The 22,500-nt window shown below is 34.6% G+C and overlaps 1 protein-coding gene across 2 annotated transcripts in view; it reads left to right on the top strand.

Annotated features, from left to right (window-relative positions):
• Nucleotides 1-22,500, top strand: part of LOC136839282 (tektin-2-like) — a 39,928-nt gene that overhangs the window by 15,873 nt on the left and 1,555 nt on the right. For both annotated transcript variants that reach the window (XM_067105093.1, XM_067105094.1), the window contains exons 2-7: nucleotides 11,105-11,243; nucleotides 13,087-13,194; nucleotides 14,183-14,332; nucleotides 16,895-17,029; nucleotides 17,228-17,321; nucleotides 22,070-22,182. In XM_067105093.1, coding sequence (XP_066961194.1) covers nucleotides 11,105-11,243; nucleotides 13,087-13,194; nucleotides 14,183-14,332; nucleotides 16,895-17,029; nucleotides 17,228-17,321; nucleotides 22,070-22,182 — 739 coding nt within the window. The remainder of the gene's footprint in view (nucleotides 1-11,104; nucleotides 11,244-13,086; nucleotides 13,195-14,182; nucleotides 14,333-16,894; nucleotides 17,030-17,227; nucleotides 17,322-22,069; nucleotides 22,183-22,500) is intronic.

Genomic DNA, 22,500 nt, shown 5'->3' with positions numbered 1-22,500 from the left:
GGTTTAATCTATATGTCAAGATGTATGATATACCAAACTTTCCTGCCATCATTTTGTATAGATTAGGTAATGATACTGACGATATTATGAGTCCTTTTTGAAACGGGTAAACTCTTTTGCTACCAGTCACTTTCAAAAATTTTGCAGTGTTAACCATTTTTTCTAGCACTGCATTATGTTTCTCAAAATTTAATCCATAAGAATTGTTTTTGCGGTTGTTTTTGCTTTAAGCTAATCTAGTCAGTAGCGCGTGACGTCACAGATAAACCCTGCGCAGACCGCGGTCAGTTTTGAACGAAGATGGGTTGACCTTTTGTATCTATAGACCTTGATCAGATGATTTCCTCCTTTCTCGTATAAGTAACATGATCGAAACAATCATAAGAAAGATCAGATAGAAATACAGTGAATACGTCACTGTTATAAGAAAAGAAATATTAAAACTGTAGCTTTTACTAGACTGATTAAGGAAGATGGCTCAATAGTTAATCTTTGGAGTTTGCTGTGGGTTATGATAGTAACGACTGCCCGAGGAGACATTTCTGGTACCCCAAGGGATATCTCATTTAGAGAGAGAGAGAGAGAGAGAGAGAGAGAGAGAGAGAGAGAGAGAGAGAGAGAGAGAGAGAGAGAGAGAGAGAGAGAGAGAGAGAGAGAGAATTATGTTAGCGAAGTAAAGGCAGCACCATTTCGTTTTAATGATAAATCATTTTTCTTTTATGTCCATATTTGTGTACTTTACTGCTCTGAAATTGAAAGTTCAGGGTTCCTTTCAGTCATCCTTAGAAATAACCTCTTATGGTCATTAAACTTCCTATCAATACTTTAAATTGCATTTTAACATTTATTTCATGGTCGTTATCAAATTATGTATCTTCAAAGCTGATAACAATAATGCATTGTTTTATCATTAATTCTCTTCCTTCTATTACCGTTTCCTGAATTCATTCACGGACGTTGCATCTACTGTTTAAGGCAGGCCAAGATCAGATCAAGATTATTAATTTGCATTTGATATAATTTATTCGGCCATTTATTCACGTTTAATATCTTTTCTTCATTTAGTACTTCCGAATATGAGGATGAGAGAAACCAATAACCCGTTAGTAATCAAAATTTATTGTATTACAATCATACAAAAACCATTTAATCTGACTATTAAATGATTTACAGGACTTTCATAAAATATGTATTTTGATAAAGAAAATTGTTTGCTTTAAGCGAGTACCTTACAAGAGGTATTACCTCTGGAATCTGATCTAATTCAAAATCAAACGATCTTTTCGTTTAATACTCTCAAGTAGGCATCAGACGTTTGGACGTACAGTTTTCTGTTCAGTCAGCTGGTTCTTATGCTTATTAAAGTATTGCCTATTTCTCCTACGAATTTCTCTTTGCAATTCAAGAATGACGTTCTCCATGCAGCATTTTCCTCCGTCGGTACCTAGATACGCGCCGACGAGCCTCGAGAGGCCATCATTCTCGAAGGTTTTGATTGTCCTCTCTTTCAAATCGTGGATGAGGGCCGCCATTGCGTAAGCATCCGTCGAGGGGCGCGAGGCCCATCCGTGGTAGAGGGAAGGAGCTATATTTCGATGGTTCTTCCTTCGGGCATCCTCCAAGGCCTGCACGGCATCGATCCTGTTCAGTCGATGCTCTGGCCAGAGCGCCTTTCCAGTCTTCGTCATGAGGCCCCAGTCAATGACTGTGACTTCGATCGTTCCGTCGTCCGACGGGACATCCACGCAGATGTTGTCGTTCTTGATGTCGTTGTGGGTATACCCCAGGGCGTGAACGCTACGGACGATGATGGCCGTCTTAAGAAGGACGATCAGTAAAAAAAACGGTGGAGGGTTACTAGTCCGCAACCAGGTCGACAACGAATCCCCGTGTCGGGTCATCACTATGGCATAGGGTCGCAGTGTTATGCCCGCCATCTTCGGAACGCCAGTTTCATTCACTATTATTTTAAGTGCTGTTGCTTCTGCAAGCATCCGCTTGAAACACAAGTTAGGCTCGTTCGAATTCTTGTCTGGGTAAAATACCTTTGCGCAGTGTCCTTCCCACTCCTTATGGTACAGCGACCGGACGAGAGCGGTTGCCGGATGCCAAGTATTTGTAGTTCTGGAGGAGAGAAGGGTCCAGTATCTTAATTCCATAAGCTTCTATTGTCTTCTTTTCCTGGGACATTTTTTCTCGAATCTCGACGTCGGGCACTCGGGGCGTTCTCGTTTTCTTTTCAGGTACGTTGAGGTCTTTGTTGCACTTCATAGTAGAATCACTTCTGTCCTGAGGGTCATGGCCAACACCACAGCCACCCCAAATAGAATCGGCATGGCCTATAGGAAGTGCACGACCACAATTGTCACAGCATAAGGTACCCTGAGGGAAACCGGAAGCGGAACACTGTGCAACAGAGCTGTCTTTACCTAGTTTTTGGCCACAGGATAGGTAGGACTAGGCTTACTCATAGCACCACTAGCATCTTTCAATTCACAGCCGCCATCTTCGTCATGTAACCGCAGTTCGTCAATGCGTCTGGGACTCAAACAAGAATTTGAGCCCTTGTACGAAATAATGTTACAGTCGACATTGTCCACAGGCCTGCCCTCGAAATCAGCCATGATGACTGTTTGCCTCTTGGGACGAAGGTTGTGACAGTGACGTCGACTGTCGTTGAACTGCTTGAGACTGCTGAGACCTTTTTCGAACAGCAGACGTTGTGAGACTGATGATGTCTCAACTCTCAACGAGTGACGTCTGTGACAGAGTCAGAGACTCAGAACGACCCTATAGGCCACAGTGGAATTGGATGCTTAGATCGGTCATAAAGGCTACGATTGCCATTTAGTAAATAATACATTTATTTTCCATTAGCAATGGAGAAAATCTTATCATCTCATAGACAAAAATTGCCACAATGCCTGTTAAATTGATTTTAAAACCAATATGTTTAACTGAATGAATAGAAATTTCTATATATTTTAATTTTATAAAAGGAAAAAGGTCACGAATTGTAACCCACTCCAGAGCACTCCATTATGATTGGCCATTCTGAGATTTAATCGGTATTTGCCTTCCTAAAGAGGTAAACACCCATACAATCAAATATGATATATGTATATTGTTACTATGGTGTCATTAGTTTCGTTTAGATAAATACTTTAAATTTTTATATTTCAATTTTTTTTTTTAAATATTGTAGTCTGGTATTCTTGGCGTTTTAGGCGTTCCTCCCATTCTACCAAATGTACTTGTTTGGAAGTGACCGCGTTTATTCCTTGTTAATCCTTGCCCTTGGAAGCAATAATATTTCTTGTTTAGGCCTACTCCCAAACACTTCTATGATAAATCTCTTAACGTAATTGGACTATAAGATTACTTATAGGACAAGATCAATAGAAAGAGTGCAAAGTATCGTCATAACTTGTAACACATTTTCATAATTCCATTTGCAGTTATTGAGGAAGATACAAAGCAAAGAAGTACAATATGCGACTGTGAGTCAAACGAATGTTTTTTTCCTCATATAAATGAAAATCTGTTCTTAGGTATACGCAGATCCATTTTCTTCCTAACCTTCCGAAGTATACAATTTCTCTATATTTTTTCCTTTTATGCAAATAAAAGTAGTCACAGTTCATTCTCTTTTTGCTTTTGCAGCTTAAAGTACTCTACACAGTCCAGCAGTATTTTCGTTCCGAGATTTTTTTTATTCCCATACTCGTCATTTCCTCGTATCTGGATTGGACCTGTACATGCCCTAAGGCCTAAGCTCATTTAAATCCTCTCTTGATCTTCCATGGGGTAGTCCTTGTCTCCTACATTGACTTGAGACTGAATATACATCAGTTTGTCCATTCTCACTCTCCCCATATAAATGATTACACACACACACATATATATGTATGTATGTATGTATGCATGTATGCATGTATGTATGTATGTATATATGTATGTATATATATATATATATATATATATATATATATATATATATATATATATATATATATATATATATATATATATATATATATATATATATATATATATATATATGTATGTATATATATATATATATATATATATATATATATATATATATATATATATATATATATATACAGTATATATATATGTATGTATGTGGAGGAATATTCAGCGCTTAAGCTTATGACAGACTGATTCTCTCCCTTCGTTTTTGGTGTGTAGTTGATGTTTTCTTTTTCCTCTTTTGCAGAAAAAGTATTTAGAGTTCATTCTGTAATCATATTTACAGTTCCTTTTCAGGAAAGTTAAAATTGGCCATTGTGGAAAAGTTTCCTGTTAAGGATGTTGATATTGTGTTAGGGAATGATGTTGCCCTTAGGGATAAAACCTGTCCAATGTTGATAAATACTGACAGTGGAGTAGCTGTAGTGACTCGTTCTAGTTCTAGGATTGTTGACGCCTTTATGTCCTCTTGTTTCCGAACCGTTTAAGGAGGTCATTATTGATGTTGTTGGACCATTACCAAAGATTCCTAGTGGGAATTAATATATTTTTACCATAATGGACAGGATGTCTCGATACCCTGAGGCAGTTCCTACCTACTACAAACAGTATTAAAATTGTGGTTGTTTTAATTGATTTTTTCACCAAGTTTGGGATGCCAAAAATAATTCAATCCGATTGTGGTTCTAATTTTGTCAGTAAGTATTTTAGAGATAAAATGGCAGAGTTGAATATTAAGCATGCAACCTCTTCCCCGTATCATCCGGAAAGTCAGGGTGCTCTAGAGAGATTTCATCAAACCCTGAAATCTATGTTAAAGAAGTATTCTTTGAGTCATGGTTCGGAGTGGGATAAGGAATCGCCTTACTTGTTGTTCACTTTTCGTTCTGCCCCGAGTCAGTCTTTAGGTTTTCCGCCTTTCAATTTAGTGTTTGGACATTGTGTTCGTGGACCTCTCGATGTCGTGAGAGAATCGTGGGAAGGTGATATCCCCGATGTTAATTTGTTGGATTATGTTTCCAATTTAAGAGACAAGATGACTAAGGCGTGGAAATTTGCACGCGAAAGTTTGTGTAGTCAGAAAAGGATGAAATACTTTTCTGACAGGAGGTCTAAAACACGTGACCTTGCGCTAGGCGATAAGGTGTTGGAACTTTTGCCCATTCCAGGTAACCCCTTGAAACCTGCTTTTTCAGGACCTTGGAAAATTTTGGAAAAGGTTAGCGGTGTCAGTAATTTAGTAGAGACCCCTGAAAGAAGGAAGCCCTTTCAGCTTTGCCACTTAAATATGTTCAAGGCCTATAGGGTGCGAGAGAAAGTTATTCTTGTGGCAACCGTTGGTTATTCCGTTGTCTGATAATAATCCTTTTTCCTTTTCAAAAGAAAATATTGACGATAAATATGGTGACGGAAATAGCTGGCTTTCAGATAATAAGGGGTCCCTACAAGATTTTAATAGTTTGGCTTCTCGTCTGAGTAATGAGAAACGTAGGTCTTTAAAAAGATTGGTATTTGGTTATAAACAGTTGTTTTCGGATATGCCTGTTAGAACATCTGTCCTGGAGCATGGTGTAGATATAGGTGATGCCACGCCTGTAAAACAATCTCCTTATAGGTTGAATCCTTTCAAAAATGGGGTTGTTGCAAGAAAGGTTGACTATATGTAAAAACATGACTTGATTGAACCTAGTAAAAGTCCGTGGTCATCACCTGTGTGTTCGTAAAGAAGCCCGATGGGGATTTCCGATTATGCTTTGATTATCGTAAGGTGAATGAAGTGCCGAAGTCTTATTGTTGTCCTTTGCCTCAAATCAAAGTATATTAGTAATTTTGACTTGCTGAAAGGTTATTGGCAAGTTCCGCTGTCTAAACGAGCAAGGGTCATGTCTGCTTTCGTAACACCACAAGGCCTATTTCAGTATAAGGTGATGCCGTTCAGTATGAAGAACGCGGCGGCTACTTTTCAAAGGTTAATGAATACGTTAGTTTATGGTTTAGAAGGGTGTGTCATTTATATTGATGATATTGTTATTTATAGTGATGATTGGGAGGCATTTAAAACGTAAATTAGGGCACTGTTTGAGGTTTTAATGAAAGCAGTTTTGGTGATTAATTCAAAGATGAGTGAGTTTGCCACGGCAAAGGTGGTGTATATAGGTCATTAGGTTGGTTAAAGTTAAGTATACCTTAGTTTTACCAGACCACTAAGCTGATTAACAGCTCTCCTAGGATTAGACTTATTTTACGTGGCTAAGAACCAATTGGTTACTTAGCAACGGGACCTACAGCTTATTGTGGAATCCGAACCACATTATAGCGAGAAATGAATTTCTATCACCAGAAATACATTCCTCTAACTCTTCATCAGCCGGCCAGGGGAATTGAACTCCGGCCCATCAAGTGACAGTCTGAAGCTCAACCGACTCTGCCAACGAAGGTCTCATTAGGTTGGTGGTGGCAAGCACGCTAATGTTGAATCAATAAAAAGTATTGAAATTCCTAAGTGTCGGAGGGATGTCAGGAAAGTCCTTGGTTCAGTAGGGTACTATAGAAGGTTTGTCAGGAATTTTTCGGACATCGCTGAACCTCTGACCCACCTATTGAAGACGAATGCTAGATTTGTCTGGAATAATAAAACGCAAAATGTGTTCGAGAAACTTAACTATGTACTTGTTAATTTCCTAATCTTAAGGGCCCTAGGTTTTGACCTTCCTTCTTCGCTTGCCACTGACGCAAGTGATGTACAAGGTCTTGGTGATGTAGGTGTGGGAGCGGTGTTGTTACAGAACTACAGACAGGGGGTTTCTCATCCTGTTGCGTTCTTTTCAAAGAAATTGACTCCCGCCCAGCGGAAGTACTCTACCGTGGAGAAGGAGACACTCGCACAAATATTGGTCATTAATCATTTTCAAGTTTCTCTTTCGTCCACAGGCACATCTATTAAGGTCTTGACAGATCACAACCCTCTGACGTTCATCAGCAGGTACTACAAGAATAAAAACTTACGATTGATGCATTGGAGTCTCATGCTGCAGGAGTGGAGTCTGGAATTTGCACACGTTCCAGGAAAAGATAATATTGTTGCTGATGCCCTCTCTCGCAGCGTTGAACAGGGTTTATTGCAGAGGGCTGTGCAGCTAATAAGGTAGTTCTAGTTACGGGGTGTGTGCTGTCGAAGTATAGGTGTGTAGGTTTGCATTTGGAGTTGATGAAACAAATGTGTGTTTAAGATGTATTATAGTTTTCTTTACGGGAGAGGTGTTGATGCTTTAGGTATAGAATAAGGATTATTTAATGTCAAAGGTGAGGGTGTTCGCTGCTAATCATTGATAGTTATTAAATAAGTTTCGTCTAAGGTTGAGGTTTGTGATGTGATATGGTTTGTTTTAAAATGAGAGTTATCTAAGATTAAGACTTGAGGTACGATACGGTTTTAGGGTAAGGTTTATACTAAGCTAGAAGAATAGATAGGTACTGATCCGGTTATTCTGTGTTTTCAGGCATAACTACACCATTAAATTTTGCGTGTCTTTTTGTGCAGGGAGATGTGTGTTGATTTTCTGTGTCGTTCTGTGTGGGTGCATGTATTGTGTATAGGACGCTTTATGCGAGTATGGCATGTCACTGAGCCGAACATTCGTTAATAGTGAGAGAAGTGTATCGCTGAAATAGGACAGCGTTATTTGTGGTAAGGTTATGACCTGTTAACATATATATGTTTACGGAATCCGGTTGTTAGAGCAATGTCTAGCTCTTAAGTTTTGTGCGTATGTGAGAGCAATGTGAAGCCCCGTAGGGGGGTAGTGCCATCAGTGCACCTCACGCAGTGCACTGTAGGCATTACTTAAGGAACTTTGCAGCGTCCCTTCGGCCCCTAGCTGCACCCCCTTTCATTCCTTTTACTGTACCTCCGTTCATATTCTCTTTCTTCCATCTTACTTTCCACCCTCTTTTAACAGTTGCTTCATAGTGCAACTGCGAGGCTTTCCTCCTGTTACACCTGTAAAACCTTTTACTGTCAGTTTCCTTTCAGCGCTGAATGACCTCATAGGTCCCAGTGCTTGGCATTTGGCCTAAATTGTTTATTCCAGTTCCAATCCTTATGTTTTGGGAATTTGTTCAATAATCGTTTTGAGGTTTTCTGGTTTTTAAATCTCCCTTGAATATTAGTATTAAGGTTATTATGGTAATATCGGTACTTCATTGTGAGCTGCTATCCTTGGTATTTGCCGCCCCCCAACCCCATTCGAGTTTGACCATTAATGTAATAATTATGTATTTGCAGGTACAGTTATGTTTAAAAACCTGTGTTTTTGTTTTAGTATATACCGTTTTGTGCATGTAATGTGATGTTTTGTTATTTAGCCTTTATGTTTAATATGCAATGTTGATTGTAATTAATATCAACGTAAATTAAAACAAAATTGAAAATTTTTGTTGGGTGAGGAGGTGCCACGATGTTATTAGTTTCATTTAGATAAATACTTTAAATTTTTATATTTTAAATTTGTGTAAACATTGTATTCAGGTATTCAGAATTAGTTTTTTCTCCTCACCGGTGGTTCGCATGTTAAGCATGGAATTTAACATTTGTTTTTCTTTACATGTTTGTGGGTGCGTGCATGACCCCCTCCCATTCTCCCCTCGCGGCAGAGGGGTTTGTGGAAACTCCTGTTGGAGACGGGAGAGTAAAGTTAGTCTGTTTCTGGATCTTCGCAAGAGGTGCTGAATTTGCCTGCTTTGCTGCTGCTATTTCTTGTTACCTGCTTGCTGGTTGTGGCAGCTCGATTATTTTTGGATCCACCTTGCCGTGCAGTTGCAAGGATTTAGCTGCCCTTTATCCTTCAGCACCACTGATCCAGTGTCACTGTCGGTGGGACCTCTCTTGCCCACGGTAATATAAATACCCATTGATTAGTAGTGTGATCACGGCCTATAGTCCACTGCTGAGGTATTTTGTGGACCTGTTGTTCATCTGTTATCCACCTCTGCCCGAGTGGATCCTGTGATATCCCGCCACCGGGAGATTCTCCCCTGACATTTGGGAGGAATTAATTAACCACTGAGGAGCCATTAGTATATTGAATTTAGTGTGTATCTTGGTAGGGTATTCTATCTTTTGGCTTTCCTCCTTCTTTCTGGACCCCCTCCCTTTTTTGGTACAAGTGTGTTGAGGTCTGTCTTTAATTGTGTAAGTGCTGTTTATAATTAAGGGTGTGTGATTTTTCATTGATTTTATGTATTAATGAGGTTCAGGGATAATTTCTGTCTGCCATTTATGTATTAAAATTAAGGATATTTCTTGATATCTTCTTTATCCCCTTGAATTGAGTTTGCACACAATATTGAAGTTAAGTACTATTCCACCCATTGTGGATTTATTATTGGGCATTGTGAATACTGTTTAAGTTGAGATTGTGTATTGTGTGGTGGTGAAGCCAACCATCACAGTATATACATACATACATATGTATAGTATATAAATACACATACATTATATATACATATATAATTTAGTATCTACTGGTCACATATTACCAGATACGTATGTAATCTCTCTCTCTCTCTCTCTCTCTCTCTCTCTCTCTCTCTCTCTCTCTCTCTCTCTCTCTATAATATATATATATATATATATATATATATATATATATATATATATATATATATATATATATATATATATATATATATATATATATATATATATATATATATATATATATATATATATATATATATTATATATATATATATATATATATATATATATATATATATATATATATATATATATATATATATATATATATATATATATATATATATATATATATATATATATATATATACATATATATATATATATATATATATATATATATATATATATATATATATATATATATATATATATATCAATTACAGATCTCAGTGAAATAAATAACCTTTCAATATAACAATTAGCGCTTCAATTTTTATGAATTTATCATATGTACTTTTCATTCAACGGACTGATTAACTTAAAAAGTTGAGCGAAAGCCATATATAGGCAATAGTTCTTGTCCATAACAATATAAAATATGTATAGAGTAAGGTTTCGGCGTTCGACAGTTAGTCAATAATCGTGCAAAACTAAAGGAAAAAACCAGATAAAGATATTAAAACTTCCAATAAAAACTTAGGTAACTATGAAAAGGAAAATCTAGATATTATAAATCTAGTAATAAACTTTGGTAACTATGAAAAGGAAAATCTAGATATTATAAATCTAGTAATAAACTTTGGTAACTATGAAAAGGAAAATCTAGATATTATAAATCTAGTAATAAACTTTGGTAACTATGAAAAGGAAATTCTATAATGTAATTTAAATGGTTAATTGGGTTATTGGAGTACAGTCTTGTTAGAAGTGATGAGATATTAACACCAACAGGTATGAACATGAGCTACATTCGAGCGAGACCTCACAAGCGTGTTAAAATGTTTACATGGTAGTTACAATATTGCTAATGTAAAGAAATTAGCCACTGGTATGTTTCTTATACACTAAATACTGAAATAAATCGTGAAATTTATAAAGAAGGTTGAATTCAGCTCTGGAATAATGCCACCATACAGACTGGAAACAACCCCTTGTTGTGTGGTATGCAAAATAATTTCTCTCTCTCTCTCTCTCTCTCTCTCTCTCTCTCTCTCTCTCTCTCTCTCTCTCTCTCTCTCTCATATTTCCCTTGTCTCAACTCTTCTCTGCGTATTTTTCATTTTCGTTATAATCTCTCTCTCTCTCTCTCTCTCTCTCTCTCTCTCTCTCTCTCTCTCCCCTTAACCCTTCATTCCTTTAAGTTTCCCTTCGATTAAAATTCTCTCTCTCTCTCTCTCTCTCTCTCTCTCTCTCTCTCTCTCTCTCTCTCTCTCTCTCTCTCTCTCTCATATTTCCCTTGTCTCAACTCTTCTCTGCGTATTTTTCATTTTCGTTATAATCTCTCTCTCTCTCTCTCTCTCTCTCTCTCTCTCTCTCTCTCTCTCTCTCTTATTTCACGTATCTCCTTAAATCTTCTCTTCTTTTTCATTTTGGTTGAAATTCCTGCTAATCATTATTGCTTTCCAGGATGAAGGTGGAGAAACCCGTGATGCGCCATCTGCCGGCCGACTGGCATCGAAACAACGCCTCCATTCGCCAGGGCAGCGAGGACACCAGGACCACCTCCCACAACTTACGCCACGAATCGACGCATTTCCGCAACGAGGTAGGATATACCTGATGTTCGTTCCGTCGGGGCTGGTTTGTTTGCGGGTTACCTCTTTCATTGTACCTGTATGGTACACTGTAGGCCGAAGTAGTAAAGAGAGAGAGAGAGAGAGAGATTTTAATCGAAAGGAAAATTAAAGAGAGAGAGAGAGAGAGAGAGAGAGAGAGAGAGAGAGAGAGAGAGAGAGAGAGAGATGAAAAAGCAATATATGCCCATAACAATGACTCCTTAGATGAAAGAATACGCGCCTTACACGGTTAAAGGCCGAATAGACTCTTAAAGGCATTTCTTGATATCACGTAAATTGTAAAATACTCTGAATACATTTTAAGGCTTTATGACAATATGGATGCGTTAAATGACAGCTCCGTATGCATAAATCCAGGTTAAAAGTTTAAGGACATTTGACGACGAAAGAATTTAGCAGATACCGCCATCAGCAGTAAGACTTTCGAGATTTCCTCCAGGCTTATGGTTTGCTGTTTGAGATTCTCCTAAAATTGTCCGACATTTTCACGGATTCCCCTCATCTTACCCGTCTCTTTTCATGGTATTCTTCAAAATTGGCTTCCTTGGAAAATTTGGAATTAATGATGTATAGAAGTTTTTTTTTTTTGGGTGCTTACGAGAGAGAGAGAGAGAGAGAGAGAGAGTTAGAGAGTTTAAATGTGAAAGTCGAAGTCTTTTTTTATTGATTTTCACATCTATGACAGTGCCTTTTCTTCAAATAAGCGCCAATTCCTGCAATCGTCCTTTCTACCAAAGTCCGAAAGAATGTTTTGGTGTTGCTTTCGTTCCGTCCTGAGTTTCTCTCTTTGAGAAGCTAATTATTTTACTGTGAAAACGAAAACATCACTACAGTTTTCTAAAAAGAGACGAATAAAATGTTCACACTGAGCCTTGAACGTGTACCAAGTGAATCACTGTGTTGGCAGTTTCTGACTTAAGCGATTACCGTCATTATTATTTTCCAAAGTCCAATTATTTACTACAAAACGAGGGTCTCTTTTAAGTTATACCTCTACACAGCTTCAGCTTATAATTGTTTATAAAGGTGGCTTTTTTTTTTTACAGATTAAGAAGGCTTTATGCCAGCATGGGTTTTCTTGCACTCAGATCAGACAGTAAGTGGTGATAATGATGTAAATACATATCGAAATCTAAAGTTTGGCTTGTATGGATGAAACATTTTTATACTGTAAAGTTAGAGATGGCGGAAACTTAGCGAAGTCCTGGCGGGTTGGAGATTGCCAATAAGGGAAATCGATAAAAAAAAAAGAGAAAAGTCGTGATACTGTAAAATTGTACGGGATTATCATACCTTATTTCATTTACTCGCGGGGGGAAAAATGGGTATCGACGGAGGAAAATGTAAAAATTTATGAGGAAAAATGAGGATGATGATTTTAAGTGCAATTCGCTCAGAGTTGAGTAAAAGTGAAGAAGAGTAGCGTGTGATATTTCTGCAGAATGAGACCAACTTAAAAGCAGTTCAAAGACATATTTCAGCTGAGGTACATCCTAACCAAACCCTCCCTTAACCTAACCTTGACATATGGTACCGTACCTAACCTGGCCTGGGGGGACGGGGACCCCACACACACAATATATATATATATATATATATATATATATATATATATATATATATATATATATATATATATATATATATATATATATATATATATATATATATATATATATATATATATATATAATATATATATATATATATATATATATATATATATATATATATATATATATATATATATATATATATATATATTCTTTTGACTTCATTGACAACATTAATATGAAACAACCTTCCTTCCAGACGACCAATAAGACATGGTGGGACAACTTCGACAACACCACGAGACTTCAGGATCGCATCTACGAAGTTCGAAGAGTCACAGAAGACCTCCAGCGGTCCCTTTCCCAGGTATCTTTTTGTCACTTTCTCCTTTCTCATAGAAATTATCATTATTATGAATATTCAGAAGATGAACCCTATTCATATGGAACATACCCACAGGGGCCAGTAACTTGAAATTCAAGTTTCCAAAGAATAGTATTATTATTATTATTATTATTATTATTATTATTATTATTATTATTATTATTATTATTATTATTATTATTATTATTATTCTTCAGAAGATGAACCCTGTTAATCTGGAACAAGCCCACAGGGGCCATTGACTGGAAATTCAAGCTTCCAAAGAATATGGTGTTCATTAGAAAGAAGTTACAGAAAGCAATAGGAAATACATAAAGAAGAGATCACCTATCAAAAGAGAAAAAATAAATTACAGAATTAACAAATGAATAGATAGAAATTTAAGTAAATTATTAAAATACAAGGAGAATTGAATTACTTATGAAACATCTAAGTATGTATGATTGTGTATCCCAGTTATGTTGCGTTATTCATCTGAAACTCTTGGTAAATATGCCCAACCGCATACTTCCTTACTTGAGATTCTCTATTACTACAAACCGTCGACGTAATTATGAAAGCATAAAACACACATTGTATATCATTACTGCAAACCCACAAATACATCCCCGTAGGGGGGAAGTGCCGTCAGTGCACCTCACGGGGTGCCCTGTAGGCATTACTAAAGGTTTTTTGTAGGTCCCTTCGGCCCCTTAGCTGCAACCCCTTTCATTCCTTTTACTGTACCTCCATTCGTATTATCTTTCCTCCATCTTGCTATCCACCCTCTCCTTAACAATGATTTCATAGTGTAACTGCGAGGTTTTCCTCCTGTTCCACCTCTCAAACTTACCTACTCTCAATTTCCCTTCCAGCCCTGAATGACCTCATAGGTCCCAGCGGTTGGTCTTTGGCCTAAACTGTATATCCCATTCCACACACAAATACACATTGAAAAACATTATTTTTATTTTCATGCCGCATTCTTCAGGTTTTGGAGGAAATAGCAAAACTGGAGAAAGCGAAGGAAACGACTGAAGCCGAGCTGGAGGCCCGCGTGCTCCCTTTGAACACCGCCCTTGAGTGCCTCACGATCCGAGAGAGGCGGCGCGAGGGTGACCTCGTCAAGGATGACCCCGAGGTATGTGAAGAATCAAGGACTTATTTTATATCAGGAGAAAATATAGCGAAGGGTATTTAATAACAGGTTATTATCCTGTTCATTAATTCAATATTTATTTATTTTTCTAAGGTTCTGACTGTGAAGGTTGCTGAAGGATATCATAGACATTTATTACATACTTTATTGCAGACATTCTCGAATGCAATTTCTAAAGTATTTAAGATGTTCTCGAATGCACTTTCTAAAGCATTTAAGACATTCTCGAATGCACTTTCTAAGTATAAAGACACTCTCGAATGTAATTTCTGAAGCATTTAATTCTCGAATGCCATTTCCAAAGTGTTTAAGACATTCTCGAATGCACTTTCTAAAGCATTTAAGACATTCTCGAATGCAATTTCTGAAGCATTTAATTCTCGAATGCCATTTCCAAAGTGTTTAAGACATTCTCGAATGCAATTTCTAAAGTGTTTAAGACATTCTCGAATGCAATTTCTAAAGCGTTTAAGACATTCTCGAATACAATTTCTGAAGTGTTTAAGACATTCTCGAATGCCATTTCTAAAGTATTTAAGACATTCTCGAATGCCATTTCAAAAGCATTTAAGACATTCTCGAATGCAATTTCTAAAGCATTTAAGACACTCGAATGCCATTTCTAAAGCATTTAAGACATTCTCGAATGCAATTTCTAAAGTATTTAAGACATTCTCGAATACCATTTCTAAAGTATAAAGACATTCTCGAATGCCATTTCGAAAGCATTAAAGACATTCTCGAATGCCATTTCTAAAGCATTTAAGACATTCTCGAATGCCATTTCTAAAGTATTTAAGACACTCTCGAATGCAATTTCTAAAGTATTTAAGACATTCTGAATACCATTTTTTAAAATATTTAAGACATTCTCGAATGCAATTTCTAAAGTATTTGAGACATTCTCGAATGCAGTTTCTAAAGTTTTCAAGACATTCTCGAATGCAATTTCTAAAGTATTTAAGACATTCTCGAATGCAATTTCTAAAGGATTTAAGAAATTCTCGAATGTAATTTCTATAGTATTTAAGACATTCTCAAACGCAATTTCTAAAGTTGCAAATTCTAAAGTGTATAAGACATTCCCGAATGCAATTTCTAAAGCATTTAAGAAATTCTCGAATGCAATTTCAAAACTATTTAAGACATTCTCGAATGCAATTTCTAAAGTATTTAAGACATTCACGAATGCAGTTTCTAAAATATTTAAGACATTCTCGAATGCAATTCCTAAAGTTTTTAAGACATTCTCGAATGCAATTTCTAAAGTTTTAAGACATTCTTGAATGCAATTTCTAAAGTATTTAAGACATTCTCGAACGCAATTGTTAAAGTATTTAAGACATTCTCGAACGCAATTGTTAAAGTATTTAAGACATTCTCGAACGCAATTTCTAAAGTATTTAAGACATTCTCGAACGCAATTTCTAAAGTATTTAAGGCATTCTCGAGTGCAATTTCTAAAGTTTTTAAGACATTCTCGAATGGAATTTCTAAAGTAAGACATTCTCGAATGCGATTTCTAAAGTTTTTAAGACATTCTCGAATGCAATTTCTAAAGTTTTTAAGACATTCTCGAATGCAATTCTAAAGTATTTAAGACATTCTCGAATGCAATTCTAAAGTATTTAAGACATTCTCGAATGCAGTTCTAAAGTATTTAAGACATTCTCGAATGCAATTTCTAAAGTATTTAAGACATTCTCGAATGCAATTTCTAAAGTATTTAAGACATTCTCGAATGCAATTCTAAAGTATTTAAGACATTCTCGAATGCAGTTCTAAAGTATTTAAGACATTCTCGAATGCAATTTCTAAAGTATTTAAGACATTCTCGAATGCAATTTCTAAAGTATTGAAGACATTCTCGAATGCAATTTCTAAAGTATTGAAGACATTCTCGAATGCAATTTCTAAAGTATTGAAGACATTCTCGAATGCAATTTCTAAAGTATTTAAGACATTCTCGAATGCAATTTCTAAAGTATTGAAGACATTCTCGAATGCAATTTCTAAAGTATTTAAGACATTCTCGAATGCAGTTCTAAAGTATTTAAGACATTCTCGAATGCAATTCTAAAGTATTTAAGACATTCTCGAATGCAATTTCTAAAGTATTTAAGACATTCTCGAATGCAATTTCTAAAGTATTGAAGACATTCTCGAATGCAATTTCTAAAGTATTGAAGGCGTTCTCGAATACAATTTCTAAAGTATTTAAGACATTCTCGAATGCAATTTCTAAAGTATTTAAGACATACTCGAATGCAATTTCTAAGGTATTTAAGACATTCTCGAATGCAATTTCTAAAGTATTTAAGACATTCTCGAAGGCAATTTGTAAAGTATTTAAGACATTCTCGAAGGCAATTTCTAAAGTATTTAAGACATTCTCGAAGGCAATTTCTAAAGTATTTAAGACATTCTTGAAAGCAATTTCCAAAGTAATATACATAAGACTAAACCGAAATCACAGTACATCACACTGCGTTTATTTTCATAAAATATTTCCTGTGTTTATTTACTTCTATATCTTTTCCCAAGATCGACCTTCACAAGGAAGTTCGAATGCTGGAGAATTCTCGAGCGGAACTCGAGAAGGTCGTCCTCGAGTCCGTATCCCACCTCCGGGTTCTTCACGACGCGAAACAACGTCTGCAGGACGATATTAAAGATAAGGTACCTTATTATTATTATTATTATTATTATTATTATTATTATTATTATTCACTTTCAAGTTTACATTCGGCGGAGAATTCATTAAATAATATACTTCCCCTCCCTCGCATTTATATCATTATTGTATTTGCTTTTATTATTATTATTATTATTATTATTATTATTATTATTATTATTATTATTATTATTATTTCTCAGCTGGCAGCCCTGGAAGTAGACAAAGCACAGGAAGCCCTCACAGAACATTCTCCTGAGATTTCCTTCAAGCCTGAACCTTTGCGTGTTCCCAAAGGTAAGTTCGTGATTTCGTAAAAACACACACACACACACACACTATATATATATATATATATATATATATATATATATATATATATATATATATATATATATATATATATGTTTATATATATATATATATATGTTTTATATATATATATATATATTTATATATATATATATATATATATATATATATATATATATATATATATATATTGTCACGATGCGTATCAAGTACCTGGTTATTAAACAACTAATCTCAAAATTCAAAAATATACCTAACCTCACTTCAGCCAGATACCTGAACTCTCATTAATTATTACGACTGAGTACTCTAAAGGTAACAGTGATCCATTAAGGAAAAACTTATTTATCAATCACTTGAAAAATCAAACTAAGTTTATCAGAATATGTGTGAGGTATCAAAAATTAAACTAGAAATATTCTAGAGTAGAAGGGCATCACTTCATCAAAAAAACTCTGTTTCCCTGGTCTTAATTCACTTTAGCAAAACTAAAAGAACAAAATATGTTTATCACTTTGCCTTATGCACACACAATCAATCCTATTCACTGGTGATCAATAAATGAAACACTTTTTCTAAAAATGTTAAATACAAAAATTTATTTTTAAATTCAAAATTTATAATTAGAATTCACAATCTGAAAAATTTATTATTACTTGAAATAATACAACACTCAATTAATTCGTGAATTAAATTATGAAACAAAATTAATTCACAAAAACTTTATCAGGAATTTAAATTAATCAAGCAAAATTTAAACTATCAAGAATTACTCAAGATTTGAAAAGAGAATCTTAAATAAATGAGATATCAAATCTAGTATGCAATGTTAAATTACCAAGAAATATTTAAAATGTTGCGTAAATAAATGTTACATCACAAACATAAAAAATGTGAAAATATAAAGAGAGTGTAAATAGAAACACACAAAAATATACATAAGATCTATCAATAATGAGTTCACTTGGTAAAAATTTCCTAACTTATCATACCATGGTATTAATAAGTAAAATTCACGTTACCTTACACAAACTTGTGAAAACCTCTGTAAATCACTTGCTGCAGCTGCATTACCACAAAACACACTTTTTACCAGGCTATATAACTTTACTAAATTCAGATCTCAAAAGTTAATGCTAATACGTGACCACAAAACACTACGTTAAAAGTAATCCCTTTCTAAGAACGAGAGAGAGGGAGGGAACCAAACCAACTGGCCTCAGAAATCAGAATGACACAAATTTTAGAATTCCAGTAACACGTGAAACAATTACATGATGTCATTAAAGCATTTTGGGTACGAGATACAAAAGTTCTAGAAGCAGGGAGGTGACGTCATTGAAGCATTTTGGGTGCGAGATACAATGGAGAAGCTTCTAGAAGGAAAATGACGTCATCCCAGCAAAATGTTTTGAACACAATCTTACAAAACATGGCGTACGTGACTCGAACAATGCATGTAACAACAAGAAATCACTCGTCTTGAGTCCGTATGGGACGAATCGGCATTTGTTTTCCAAACCTGCCATCATTAACCCAAAACAAAGCGCTCTCTCTTATCTCAACTGATGACAATTGAAATGAAACAAGTCATTGCCGGACACACACACGTGTTCACACATTACGCTTTTACCAAGAAAGATATTATTCGTTCTAAACTACGTTACTATTAAAATTGTATTATCAATTCTAAATTATGCTATTAAGTTACTTAATCATTAGTTCTTTAGAGATCTGATGCCAAACTAAATATACTTCAACAACCATTATCTTTACACATAACACATGAAAAAAAGTAAATATGTTAAAATTGTAGGAGGATATATGCATTACAAGGCAACATCATGAAAAAAAAAAAAAAAATATATATATATATATATATATATATATATATATATATATATATATATATATATATATATATATATATATATATATATATATATATATATAATGTTTATATATATATATAATAAATATATATGTATATATATATGTATATATATATATATATATAAATATATATATATATTTATATATATATATATGTGTGTGTGTGTGTGTGTGCAATGAGTGTCTGTGTGAACACACGTTAACTCAGTTTATAGGCATTTCTTTATCGTTTAACCTATTCATTTATTTTCCATGAACCAAAGAATGTTTACCTCTCCATAAATTCCTTTGAGACGTATCGTAAAGCTGTAGACAAAGGCAAACGCGTCCCTAAGGCCGATGGGTATCTTCAGACCATATGGTTGCCCCCGGAGAGGGTCAAACTATTGGAGCAAATCACCGATTGTTGTGATAGTGAGTCAGAGAATGATTAAAGCTTAGCCAGTGGGTATCTTTAACCGTTTCTTACTTATGAAGAAGTCATGTCTTTGCTATAATCTCGTGTGGCATTCAAGAGCTATATAGTTGTTGATACATCAGTACACAAATGGGATTCAAGAATGTGTTATAAAGTAACTCAAGTAAAAGAGAATGAAAATGAATCCTCGAGAGGGTTTGTATATGGAATAAAAAACGCTGCATAAAAAGAAAAACATTTTGGATTTTTCGTATAGAATTTATAGAGTCGTTTGATCCAGCAACAATAATGTGATGTTTGCGAAAAGTTAGCATCAGGAGACATAATTCATTACCATAATCTTTTTATAAGAGGGAGTGATGATAAGTGAAAGTTATCAAATAATCCTTCGGGAGATTAACAATCGTATGACGCACCAACGAACTTCAAGCACGGGGCCTTTCTTCCAGAAGCAACCGTCTCATTTTCAACAGGAAATGCCAAATCCTTTCTTAAACATCCTTTCAGTCTATAGCATTTTCGCACTTACGACACGGTACATTAAGACTGATTCTAACGACCTTCAGGCATCCAAAGAACAACTCGGTGACTTTTCAGGTGTGGAAACTTAATCAGATCCATCAATAGTGGACCCAAGATAACAAGATAAGCCGGGGTAATAGGGCCACTCCTGAAACTTTGGTATTTTACGACGTTCGTCAAAACACTTGCTTCTCCTCCTAACGCAACTTTTGCCTGTGCTTAGAGACTAATTAATTCACGGCAAGGGCCTTCCGGTCTCACTTTCTACCATTTGGAATGAAAATTATATTAGATTTTCAAAATACAAATTTAAATCTCACGCTGCCCATGTTTTTAGCAAACTATAAGCTGATATCCATACTACTATACCAGTTTTATTGGTATATTTCAGCACAGCTAATATATCTGCATACATTATATATAAACACGTGAGAGACGATGTAATCAGTCAACGCCTTCTTTATCATACTGTTATACACATACACACAAACAAACATAATTTTTATATATATATATATATATATATATATATATATATATATATATATATATATATATATATATATATATATAGTTTAATCACTTTAGACTACTCATATCCGTTTTAGTATAGGACTTAAAATTACAGAATATATATGGTAGAATATATTAATAAACTATGGAAGTAATTATTGCAGAACATTCTCTAGACCCATAACTTTGCACTTTATACTCTTGATAAGAATTAATGTTTGCAGTTATTGTTATTATTATTCAAAATGAGCGAGCAGTTTTATGAAGCAAGCCTAAAACTTCATCAGCTTGCAATTTGGGCTTTAGTGAGGCAGAAAAATGAGAAGAAAACAGAGAAATAATTTAGATAAAATAGCAAAGAAATATATGAATATGTAGGTAAGATCCACAATGAAATGCGTGTTACAAAACATACTGTATTAAAAAAAAATATATATATATATATATATATATATATATATATATATATATATATATATATATATATATATATATATATATAATGTGTGTGTGTGTGTGTGTGTGTGTGTGTACAAAGCTCATAGCTTTCGTCCAACTGCTGTGGACTTGATCACTAAAATGCTTTTTAGAGACCAAGTCCACAGTAGTTGAACGAAAGCTATAAGCTTTGAATATAGATATATATATACATATATACGAGTATATATATATATATATATATATATATATATATATATATATATATATATATATATATATATATATATATATATATACCTCACATTTCAGAGAAGTACATCTTAGTACTTTTATATTTCATATATGAATATTTGGGTACGAAAACAGCATTAGAGTCAGAAAACTTGTTCAGGGGTGAACAGCAATTCTAAAATAGTGTAACATATGTACAGTATATACATATATAAGTATATATATATATATATATATATATATATATATATATATATATATATATATATATATATATATATAATATTCAAAGACGAGTACGTTTATATTGGCATCCGTTGTGAATTTATTAGGTATGGTCATAGCTATCTCCAAGTAAACAAGATTGGGATTGGTTTCTTTACAATTGAAATCTAGAGAAATTTAACATACAAATGTTATGGTATTTTATTTGTTCATTCCCAGAGAGAGAGAGAGAGAGAGAGAGAGAGAGAGAGAGAGAGAGAGAGAGAGAGAGAGAGAGAGAGAGGAAAACAGTTAGTCTTTATTTCAGTTATATAAAATGATCTTTTACATTTCCAGTGATACAGGATTTTGTTTTAATTAACAGGAAAATCTAAACAATATGGGCAATTAATATTTAGAGGTTGGCAGGTGTTAGTTTCTTTCATACCACATTGAAAATATTGCAATGGGATGTATTCAGTGAGACAAACCCTTTCTATTTTCTTTTCAGGAACAATCCTTCCTGCTGATTGGCTGGATCATCCGCTGAAAAACATGGCGGTGACCGAAACAGCTATTAAGGATTCTCAGGCACTCAGGGACAAAATGTGTGTAACAATCCAAGTAAGATCTTTTATGTTTGCTATTGTTGCTTTCCATGTAGAAAAAAACTTCCTTGGCCATTTTCTATAGCTGATTTTTGTTGTTGTTTGTTTTTCTTCGAAATTGTTCCGTAGAGAAAGCTTAGACGTATGTAAAGGTATTAGGTAATTTTTTCAGACAGACAGACAGACAGACAGAGCTCTCGTCATAACTGACCCTTCTTTTAAAAGCTGAATCAAAAACGCTAGTTTATAGTTGAAGAAATACCAGACGTAAGGAGCAAGATAAAGAAAAACCAAATTATTCTGGGGTAATGTGAGGCCCTCTGTAAAATTTCTT

The sequence above is a fragment of the Macrobrachium rosenbergii genome, chromosome 6 (genome assembly GCF_040412425.1).
Source record: "Macrobrachium rosenbergii isolate ZJJX-2024 chromosome 6, ASM4041242v1, whole genome shotgun sequence".
Taxonomy (NCBI): domain Eukaryota; kingdom Metazoa; phylum Arthropoda; class Malacostraca; order Decapoda; family Palaemonidae; genus Macrobrachium; species Macrobrachium rosenbergii.
This window is presented reverse-complemented; position numbering and strand designations above follow the sequence as displayed.